Source organism: Nicotiana tabacum, chromosome 16 (assembly GCF_000715075.1).
Source record: "Nicotiana tabacum cultivar K326 chromosome 16, ASM71507v2, whole genome shotgun sequence".
Taxonomy (NCBI): Eukaryota; Viridiplantae; Streptophyta; class Magnoliopsida; order Solanales; family Solanaceae; genus Nicotiana; species Nicotiana tabacum.
This window is the reverse complement of record NC_134095.1, coordinates 37,665,176-37,676,561: the sequence shown is the minus strand read 5'-3', so window position 1 is coordinate 37,676,561 and position 11,386 is coordinate 37,665,176. Positions and strand designations below refer to the sequence as shown.

At 42.7% G+C, this 11,386-nt stretch overlaps 1 protein-coding gene across 1 annotated transcript; it reads left to right on the top strand.

The window, feature by feature from the left end:
- Positions 1 to 534: 534 nt before the first annotated feature.
- Positions 535 to 4,620, top strand: LOC107788249 (phospho-2-dehydro-3-deoxyheptonate aldolase 1, chloroplastic-like). The gene is made up of 5 exons (XM_016609922.2): positions 535 to 1,255; positions 1,796 to 2,073; positions 2,687 to 2,963; positions 3,059 to 3,304; positions 4,162 to 4,620. The coding sequence occupies exons 1-5, from the start codon at positions 686 to 688 to the stop codon at positions 4,417 to 4,419; spliced, it is 1,629 nt and encodes a 542-aa protein (XP_016465408.1). The 5' UTR covers positions 535 to 685; the 3' UTR covers positions 4,420 to 4,620.
- The last annotated feature ends 6,766 nt before the right edge of the window (positions 4,621 to 11,386 follow it).

Below are 11,386 nucleotides of genomic sequence, written 5' to 3'. Positions count from 1 at the left end.
GTGCTGGTATAAAAATTTAATACTATTTTAATATTTTGTTTGGTTAGCAAATCAGGTATAAGTTATCCTAGGATTAAAATTAGTGTCGGGATAATTTATACCTTGTAGGGGGGTGGGGTAATTAGTAATGGGATAACTTATACCTTCTATTTAAAAATTATGTAATTGTCATTTTTTAATACAACATATCAAACAATAGATAAAAAATAATATTAGAATAACTAATCTCAGCATAAGTCAGTATCGTAACCAAACGACCCCTGAGAAGTAAAAGTTCATCATCCGTTTTCATTTCCTTAAATTGTCACAGAGACAAACTCCATCATTTTTCTTTTGACAACAAAATACTATTATGTCACTTTGCTAAATTTATCTACGTTTTCTACCCAAAAAAAATTAGACTAATGTGCAAATTAAGTGGGTGCATATTGACTTTCTACCAGTTTAGTGGAGCAAATATGTTATACCTAAAATACCCTTTACCTAACAATAGTCCACTTGTTCCCATTCTCTCCTTCCTCCCTCCAACCACCTTTCCCACACCCAAAAAACCTCCTTATAAAACCCCATTCCATCTCTCCTTCTTCTTCAGGTACCCTTCATCTTCCTCAATTTCAGGTACCCAAAAAACAATAAAATCAAGTACCAAAAAACACTCACATTTCTCATAAAAGTATTAAATTCAATGGCTCTTTCAAGTAGTAGCACTACCAACTCTCTACTTTCCAACAAATCTCAATTGGTTCAAAACCAATCCCTTTTACCTTCTCCATTAAAGAATGCATCTTTCACCACCAACTCAACCAAAGCCGTTAGATTTATTCAACCAATCTCAGCCGTTCATTCCGCTGACTCTTCCAAGAACCCCATTGTCTCCGACAAGCCCTCCTCTAAGCCTTCACCGCCGGCGGCCACTGTTACGGCGGCGGCTACGACGGTGACGAAAACAGAATGGGCAGTGGAGAGCTGGAAATCCAAAAAGGCTCTTCAGTTACCCGAATACCCAAATCAAGAGGAGCTTCAATCTGTTCTCAAAACGATTGAGGAGTTCCCTCCTATCGTTTTCGCTGGTGAGGCGAGGAGTCTTGAAGAGCGTCTCGGTGAGGCTGCTATGGGCCGGGCTTTCTTGTTACAAGGAGGTGATTGTGCTGAGAGTTTTAAGGAATTTAATGCCAATAATATTAGGGATACTTTTAGAATCCTTCTTCAAATGGGTGCTGTTCTCATGTTTGGTGGTCAGATGCCTGTTATCAAGGTTCTTTCTTTTTCTTCTCTTTACCTTTTTTGGCTTTTGTGTGTGTGTGTGTGTGTGTTTTCCTTTCTTCAAGTTTTATGTTTCCTTTATAACGCACGTGGATGTGATACCTTATTTAAATCTTTCATTTAATAGTATCTTTCAATAAGATTCTTTTTTGCTTGTTTGTTTGTTTGTTGAATTTTGTTATTTTGCTTCATATTGTCCCTATTTCTGAAAAGTTTCAACTTTTATACACTTTTTAGGCTATTAGATTGCTTAATACTAAGTTTAGATTAGTGACATGAATAAATATGGTAAGTAACCTTTTATAATTGGTTAACTACATTGATGATAACAGGAAAAGTCTTTACGCTGTGAGTGTATTTAAGTTAAATTTTGTGGGAAATGAATCTAACTTGCATTCTTGGTGTGATTGTTATTATCATAGTACTCTGTTAATAACATTAGCTTATTTTATATTTCCATGTTTTGAAGTGATCGATGTTCGAGTTTATTTCTGTATTAAGCAAAGATCCTAACTTGGGAATTTGGTTATAGGTTGGAAGGATGGCTGGGCAATTTGCAAAGCCAAGATCAGATAATTTTGAGGAGAAGAATGGAGTGAAGCTGCCAAGTTACAGGGGAGACAACGTGAATGGAGATGCATTTGATGCCAAGTCAAGAACTCCTGACCCTCAGAGGTTGATCAGGGCGTATTGTCAATCTGCAGCTACTTTGAATCTATTGAGAGCTTTTGCTACAGGAGGATATGCTGCCATGCAGAGGATCAACCAATGGAACTTGGATTTCACAGAGCACAGTGAGCAGGGTGATAGGTATGTTCCTTCTTGTATCACTTTTATTATGCACTCTAATTGTATTTGTCCTTCCTTCCGATCCATTTTATGAGACATTATTTCATCGTTAGTCCAATTCCAAAAAAAAAGGCACCTTTTAACATGTGGAATCAATTTAACTTTAAATCTCATGATATGATTTTATAGTCTCATAAATTTCATGGTATGTTCAAGATTGCGTTCTAAAAGTCTTTCTTCCAAAAATGAAGGGGCTTGAGTATTATTTTGTCTTACTGGGAATATTAGCTGGAAACCGTTACCATGCTATCACTATCAAGTACATTTGTGAGGGCATCACCAAACATTTCCTTTTGTAACTTCACCTATCAGTCTATCACTTACAAAATACTACCATAATTGCAAAGAAGAGATCCAAAAGGGAACAAGCCTTATGCTGCATTCTTATTATGAGACAAATAAATTGTAGAATTTAAAGAGCTTATTACCATATAAGTTTATGATTGACTATAAAAAGGCCTTTTGTTTTGCTTGCTGTTCAGGACTAGCTAATATATGAACTCCATTTGCTACTGCTGATACTTTGGTCACTGGTTACTTTTGTGGGCTAATAATGCAATTTCTGTCATTGTAGGTATCGTGAACTAGCTAATAGAGTGGATGAGGCCCTTGGTTTCATGGCTGCTGCTGGACTTACAGTGGATCATCCTATTATGAAAACCACAGAGTTCTGGACTTCTCATGAGTGCTTACTTTTGCCCTATGAGCAGTCACTAACACGACTGGATTCAACTTCTGGCCTTTACTATGATTGTTCCGCCCATTTTCTTTGGGTTGGAGAAAGAACTAGGCAGTTGGATGGTGCGCATGTTGAGTTCTTGAGAGGAGTTGCCAACCCCCTTGGTATTAAGGTGATCACAACTCACAAGTGCTGTAATATCAACTTATTTTGATTGTTCTTTATCTGAATGTAAAATTAGGGTGCTGAAGCAACTTTGTGCCGCAGGTGAGTGACAAGATGGATCCAAGTGCATTGGTCAAGCTCATTGAGATTTTGAACCCTGATAACAAAGCTGGGAGGATTACAATAATTACCAGAATGGGAGCAGAGAACATGAGGGTTAAGCTTCCTCATCTTATCAGGGCAGTCCGAAGAGCAGGGCAAATCGTCACTTGGGTATCTGATCCTATGCATGGAAACACCATCAAAGCTCCTTGTGGTCTAAAAACTCGACCTTTCGATTCCATCAGGGTAAGTTCTCGTGCCAGGTTCAGGAATCCTTAATTCCTCATATCCTAACATTGAATTCACAAAATTCATAAAATATCTCTTAAGAGTAATTGCATAGTTCATCTACATGATTAGTCATTGCATCCTATAAAGCGGTCCCCCCTCATAATTCATTGAAAGTCGCACAGAAAATCAAAGTTCAAGTTATAATAAGTTAGATTCCTTGTATCTGGGGAGTTGCTCAATGGGTATCCATTCTCTTGAACTACTCTCATCATTTTTTGGTAAGCTGAATGATATGAGTCTTCCAACCATAGATGGTGAGACAATTGGTAGTTCACAGAAAGAATAGTAGTTATTTCTTGGCAAGACTAGGACCAAAAAAATGAAAGTTACCACCAAAAAACTAGTAGTCATTTAATAGAGTCTTTTCGTTGGGGACTACTAAATGGCCCACCATAGATGATGAGAGAACATGGGTAGTTCACAGGAAGAATAGTAGGTATTTCTTGGCATGACCAGGACCAAGAAAGTGAGCGTGCTGATTGGTAGGAGAGACGAGTAACGTGGAGTTTGTAAAGCTTTTTCTTCAGTGAATCAGTCAACAGAATATATTTTTTTTATATTGATGGTGGGTTTAGATAATGTGTGCAACTACTTTAGTAGGTTTGGTTGTTGCATGTCTCTTTCAATGAGTTTGATTATCCGGACCAAGATGTCTGGTGACTTATTTCTTTTAATCGCCCACCCCCCTCCCCCGCCACCCCCACCACCCAAAAAAGATTGATTGAATGTTCGAGGTCCCACATTGCCCTTTGCAAGTATGTTACATCATTAACACGAAGAACACGTCTCACATGACTCTCTTGTTGTAACAGGCTGAAGTAAGAGCATTCTTTGATGTTCATGAGCAAGAAGGAAGCCACCCGGGAGGAGTACACCTGGAGATGACAGGCCAAAACGTCACAGAGTGCATCGGTGGATCACGAACTGTGACCTTTGATGATCTGAGCTCACGTTACCACACCCACTGTGATCCTAGGCTCAATGCATCTCAGTCCCTTGAGCTCGCTTTCATTATTGCAGAACGCCTAAGAAAGAGGAGGCTTGGATCACAAAGCGTATTAGGTCAATAGATATTTGGAAAGGTCCAAAATGCTGCTTTTCTTGATTTACTTGTTCGCCTAAATTATGAATGATTGTATCAATGTTTACATTTTTTTTTAAAAACCATTTTGAAGGTTATTGTATGTTGCCCTATGTGCATACTAGAAGAGTGCTATGTTGTATGAGAGTTTGGTGACTAAGGAATAAAGCAAGGAAGTTACTTTGTCTTATGATATCTGTTAAACTTATTTATTTGAAATTTAGATGAGAAGTGTGTGTATAACGATACACTTGAATTGCCGGAGGTGGATCTAGAGCGCGTCGCTCCATATATTTCTCTTGTACTTTTCTCACAATAACAACATATCTGTGATCCCATAAGTGGGGTCCAGTGAGGGTAGAGTCTACGCAGACCTTTGTGATGACCCAAAAGGTCATCACTTGTTTTTAAAATGAATTTTGCGTCCCGAGGCCTTAAAAAACTCTTTCAGCATCACCTCGATTTGCGTGCGCAGGCCGGGCGCGTAGCCAGAAAGCTATTATGTGAAAATGTTGAAATTTTGATTTAAAATGCATTATTAAGTTGACTTCGATCAACATTTTGGGTAAACGGACCCGGACCCGTGATTTGACGGCCCGGGAGGGTCCGTGGAAAAATATGAGACTTGGGCGTATGCCCGAAATCGAATTCCAAGGTCCCAATCCCGAGTAATGAATTTTAAAGAAAATTATTTTCTGGAAATTTCTATGAGTTTTGGAAATGAAATGCATTTAGAATTTGATGGTATTGGGCCCGTATTCTGGTTTCGGAGCGCGGTACAGGTCTTATATGTGAAATAAGATGAGTCCGTGAAATTTGGTAAGAAACGGAAGTCGTTTGAGGTGATTCGGACCCGTAGTTCTGAAAATTCATACTTCGAAAGTTTTGTGATTTTTCTTAGATTTCTATGCTAAATTCGTTGTTTAAGAGGTTATTTTGGCGATTTGATCGCACGGATAAGTTTGTATGATGTTTTTGAGTTAGTGCGTATGTTTGGGTTGGAGCCCCGAAGGCTTGGGTGAGTTTCGGATGGGTTTCGGAAAGTTTTGAACTCATAAAAAGTTGCAGGTTTTTGGCTGTTCAGTGCCCATGGATTTTGTTCTTCGCGTTCGCGTGGTCCCACTCGCGTACGCGTAAGGTAAATCTCCCATGTGCCAGATTTCCTCTTCGTGAACGTGAAGCCAGAGACGCAAACGCGAGGCAGAGGGGGGATACCCTTCGCGAACGTGTCCAAGCACTCGCGAACGCGTAAGGCAATAGGCCAAGGGGAGGGGATTCTCATTTATTCTATGCGAACGCGGCCACTGGCCCGCGAACGCGAAGGCCCGAGGGGTCAAAGCTCCGCGAACGCGAGCCCAATGTCGCGAACGCGAAGGTCACTGAGGCCTGACTCATCGCGAACGTGACAGGCCTATCGCGAACGCTATGAAGGCCTGTCCAGTGATTTTAATACAGAAGCAAAAACAGGACTTAACCAAAATTTCATAACTTCTTCTTCCAAACTCCAAATTGAGCGATTTTTGAAAGGGAATTTCATCACCAATCCTTAGGTATGTAATCTTAGACTCATTTTCTTCAATTTCCATTAACACCTATTAGATTTATAGGCTTAAATCATGTTCTTAAGGGTAGAAAATTAGGGATTTGGGTAGAGTTAGGGCTTTTTGTATAATTGTGATTTAGACCTCGTTTTGGGATCGAATTTTGGAACTAATTATATATTCGGGCTTGTGGGTGAATAGGTGAATAGGTTTTGGTCCGAACCTCGTGTTTTGACTAAGCGGGCCCGGATCAATTTTTTATTTTTTAGAAAGAATGATGGGAAAGCTATAATTAAGCATTGGAATTGGATTGTTTAGGAGCCGAATTCAAAAGGGAAAGCGGTGTTTGAGGTCTGAGTTGGCCGTGGAAGTTTGAGGTAAGTGTTTGGTCTAACCTTAGCTTGAGGGATTAGGAGTTGTGTCTTATTTGCTACATATTAATTGTAGAGTACGACGTATATGCATGGTGACGAGTATCTATACGTTGGTGTCAAGCATGCCCGTGAGTCTTGTATTATAAGTGTTATCTATTGTGGTTTATTGCGCTTCATATGTTATTATCACCATTGTTCCCTTATCGGGATGTTTGTTTGATATTAATGATCCCTTACCGGGATGTTTGTTTTGATAGTATTGTTCCCTTGCAGGGATGTTGTTGAAATATCAGTGTTCCCTTGCGGGGAAGTTGTTATATTGTTCGTGTTCCCTTGACGGAATTCCTTGTGATTTTTGTTGGCTTGTAATTGGGAGTGGATGGTACGCCTACCACAAGATATAATAAAATGGGAGCGAGTGGTACGCCTACCACAAGATATAATGAAATGAGAGCGGATGGTACGCCTACCACGAGATAAATAAAATGGGAGCGGGTGGTATGCCTACCACGAGGTAAATGAAATGGGAGCGGGTGACACGTCTGCCACGAGATACATGAAATGGGAGCGGGTGGCACGCCTGCCACGAGACACAGGAAATGGGATCGGGTTGCACGCCTGCAACAAGATGTGAAAAGAAAGTGAAATCTGCCTTTGTTTTCCTTATTCTTGTTAGTGGTTGATTTTGACTCCTTTATAATTCTCTTGATATTCTATTTTACCCGTTATTCCCCGAAGCATGTTTCCCCCTCCTATCTTTATTTGCTTATTTCTGTATTTCTTTTGCGCTGTGTATATATTTGAATTGCACAGGTTTATTTGGTAGTCTGTTCCTAGTCTCGTCACTACTTCGCCGGGGTTTGGCTAGACACTTACCAGCACATGGGTCGGTTGTGCTGATACTACATTCTGCACTATGTGCAGATCACGGAGCAGCTTTTGGACAGTAGCTTGGAGGCTTCCTTCAGTCCATCCGGAGACCCAAGGTAGACCTGCAGGCGTCCGCAGGCCCTGGCGTCACCCTCTGTCCCTATTTTCTGTTTCATTTTCCTTTTATTCAGAAATAGTGTACTGTTATTTCTTCAGACTTTGTATGTAGCAATCTTAGACAGTCTGTGACACTAGCTTTTGGGTGGTTAAGGCTTAAGTATTTAGATGGGCTTATTCAGTCGATTCGTCTTCAGATGGCTAGGGAGACTGGGAGTGAGATATCTTTCCAGGAGGCGGCCAATGTGGCCCGGAGAGTGGAGATGGTTCTGTCGCAGGGAGGTGGTCATGGGTCGGACAAGAGGCCCCGTCATTCAGGCCGATTCAGTGGTACCTCGTTTGGAGGTAGGGATTCATATGGTAGAGTCCATCCTCCTAGGCATTTTCAGTCAGCACTTCAGGTTTCTCATGATGCTTCAGGTAGCCGTGGTTCTCAGATGCAGTATTCTGATCAGCAGTCCTACAGTGCACCACCAGCTCCTATCAGTGCACCGCCGCTTCAGAGTTTCCAGGGTCGTCAGCCCCAGCAGCCGAGGGCTTGTTTTACTTGTGGCGACACGAGGCACATTGCTAGGTATTGCCCTCGAGCACCGAGTAGCTCTCAGCATCAGGGTTTCTGTGCCATGGTTCAGGCACCACGTATTCCACAGACCGCCCAGCCAGCTAGAGGTAGGCGTAGAGGTGCTAGAGGTGGAGGTAGATGTATTAGAGGTGGAGCTCGGGTCGCTAGAGGTGGAGGCCAGCCAGTAGCAGGCCGTCCCAGAGATATAGCTCAGGGTGGTTGGGCCCAGCCCCGATGTTATGCTCTTCCAGTCAGGCCCGAGGCTAAGGCTTTAGATGTAGTTATTACAGGTACGGTTCTGGTTTGTGATAGAGATGCTTCAGTGTTATTTGATCTAGGGTCTACATTCTCGTATATGCCATCCTATTTTGCACCATATCTGGTTATGCCTAGTGATTCTTTGAGTGATCCTGTTTATGTGTCTACACCGGTGGATAATTTTATTGTGGTAGATCAAGTCCATCGCTCTTGTATAGTCGTGATTGGGGGTCCTGAGACTCGTGTAGATTTGTTGCTTCTGGACATGGTCAATTTTGATGTCATATTAGGGATGGACTGGTTATCACCTTACCACGCTATCTTGGACTGTCATGCCAAGACTGTGACCTTAGCCTTACCGGGTTTACCTCATTTAGAGTGGAGAGGGACTCCTGGTCATTCTACCCGTAGTGTTATCTCTTATGTGAAGGCAAGGCGTATGGTCGAGAAGGGGTGTTTGGCCTATTTGGCATATGTTCGTGATTCTAGTGTTGAGGTTCCTTCTATTGATTCTGTGCCCGTTGTTCGTGAGTTTCCTGAGGTTTTCCATTCAGACCTGCCGGGTATGCCACCCGATAGGGATATTGATTTTTGCATTGATTTAGCTCTGGACACTCAGCCTATTTCTATCCCGTTGTATCGTATGGCCCCGCCCGAGTTGAAAGAGTTGAAGGAGCAGTTGCAAGACTTGCTTAAGAAGGGTTTCTTAGACCTAGTATTTCGCCTTGGGGTGTGCCGGTGTTGTTTGTTAAGAAGAAGGATGGGTCGATGAGAATGTGTATCGATTACCGGCAGTTGAACAAGGTTACAATCAAGAATAAGTATCCATTGCCGAGGATTGATGATTTGTTTGATCATTTTCAGGGTGCCAAGGTATTTTCAAAGATTGACTTGAGATCTAGCTACCATCAGTTGAGTATTAGGGCATCTGATGTCCCTAAGAAAACTTTCCGCACTCAGTATGGGCATTATGAGTTCTTGGTGATGTCATTCGGGTTGACAAATGCCCCAACAACTTTTATGGATTCGATGAACCAAGTGTTCAGGCCTTATTTGGATTCGTTCATGATAGTCTTCATTGATGATATTTTGATATATCCCCACAGCTGGGAGGAGCACGAGCAACATCTTAGGGTGGTTCTTCAGACCTTGAGGGATAGTCAGTTATATGCTAAGTTCTCGAAGTGTGAGTTCTGGTTGAGTTCAGTTGCATTCCTGGGTCATATTGCATCAGCAGAGGGTATTCAGGTTGATCCAAAGAAGATTGAGGCAGTTAAGAACTGGCCTAGACCAGCATCAGCTACAGAGATTTGGAGTTTCTTGGGATTGGCAGACTACTACCGTCGGTTCGTGGATGGGTTTTTATCTATTGCAGCCCCGATGACCAGGTTGACCCAGAAGGGTGCCCAGTTCAGATGGTCGGATGAGTGTGAGGTAAGCTTTCAGAAGCTCAAAACAGCTCTGACTACGGCACCGGTGTTGGTTTGCCCCCAGGTTCAGGGCCTTATACAGTCTATTGTGACGCATCTCGTATTGGATTCAGTGCAGTGTTGATGCAGGATGGAAAGGTCACTACCTATGCTTCGCGGCAGTTGAAGATTCATGAAAAGAACTATCCGGTTTATGATTTGGAGTTGGCAGCCATTGTTCACGCGTTGAAGATTTGGAGGCATTATCTGTATGGCGTGGCATGTAAGGTGTTCACATCCACAAGAGTCTACAGTATTTGTTCAAGCAAAAAGAGTTGAATTTGAGGCAGAGAAGGTGGTTGGAGTTGTTGAAAGACTATGATATCACCATCTTGTATCATCCGGGAAAGGCCAATGTGGTGGCCGATGCTTTGAGTAGGAAGTCAGCCAGTATGGGCAGTCTTGCTTATATTCCGGTCGGTGAGAGACCGCTTGTTTTGGATGTTCAGGCTTTGGCCAATCAGTTCGTGAGGTTGGATGTTTCTGAGCCCAGTCGTGTGTTAGCTTACACTGTCACTCGTCCTTCTTTATTGGAGCGTATCCGACATCGGCAGTATGATGATCCCCATTTGTGTGTCCTTAGAGACACGGTGCAGCACGGAGGTGCCAAGTAGGTTACCTTAGGTGATGATGGAGTTTTGAGATTGCAGGGTCGAGTTTGTGTGCCTAATGTAGATGGTATTCGAGAGTTGATTTTAGAGAAGGCCCATAGCTCCCGGTACTCTATTCATCCGGGCGCTGCGAAGATGTATCAGGATTTTGCGGCAGCATTATTGGTGGCGGAGAATGAAGAAAGATATCGTCGCATATGTGGCTCGGTGTTTAAATTGTCAGCAGGTTAAGTACGAGCATCAAAGGCCCGTGGTTTATTTCAGAAGATTGAGATTCCTGAGTGGAAGTGGGAGCGTATCACTATGGACTTCGTTGTTGGACTCCCACAGACTCAGAGGAAGTTCGATGCAGTGTGGGTTATTGTTGATAGGCTGACCAAGTCAGCACATTTCATTCTTGTGGCAGTCTCCTATTCTTCTGAGAGGTTAGCTGAGATCTATATCCGTGAAATTGTTCGTCTTTATGGTATGCCCGAGTCTATCATCTCGGATCGAGGTACGCAGTTTACCTCCCATTTTTGGAGAGTAGTTCAGTGAGAGTTAGGCACGCGGGTTGAGTTGAGCACAACGTTTCATCCTCAGACGGACGGGCAGTCCGAGCAGACTATTCAGATTTTGGAGAATATGCTCCAAGCTTATGTCCTTGACTTTGGAGGCTCGTGGTATCAGTTTTTGCCTTTAGAAAAGCTTGCCTACAACAACAGCTATCAGTCGAGTATCCAAATGGCTCCTTATGAGGCTTTATATGGTAGGTGGTGTCGGTCCCCAGTTGGATGGTTTGAGCTAGGAGAGGCTCTGTTATTGGGTACGGATCTGGTTCAGGATGTCTTGGACAAGGTCAGGGTCATTTAGGATAGACTTCTACAGCTCAGTCCAGGCAAAAGAGTTATGTCGACCACAAGGTTCGTGATTTGGCATTCATGGTCGGTGAGCGGGTATTGCTTCGAGTGTCGCATATGAAGGGCGTGATGAGATTTGGGAAGAAGGGCAAGCTTAGCCCAAGGTTCATTGGCCCGTTTGAGATTCTTGATCGAGTGGGAGAGGTGGCTTATAGACTTGCATTGTCGCCGAGCTTATCAGCCGTGCATCTAGTGTTTCATGTATCCATGCTTCGGAAATATTACGGTCATCCATCCCACGTGTTAGATTTCAGC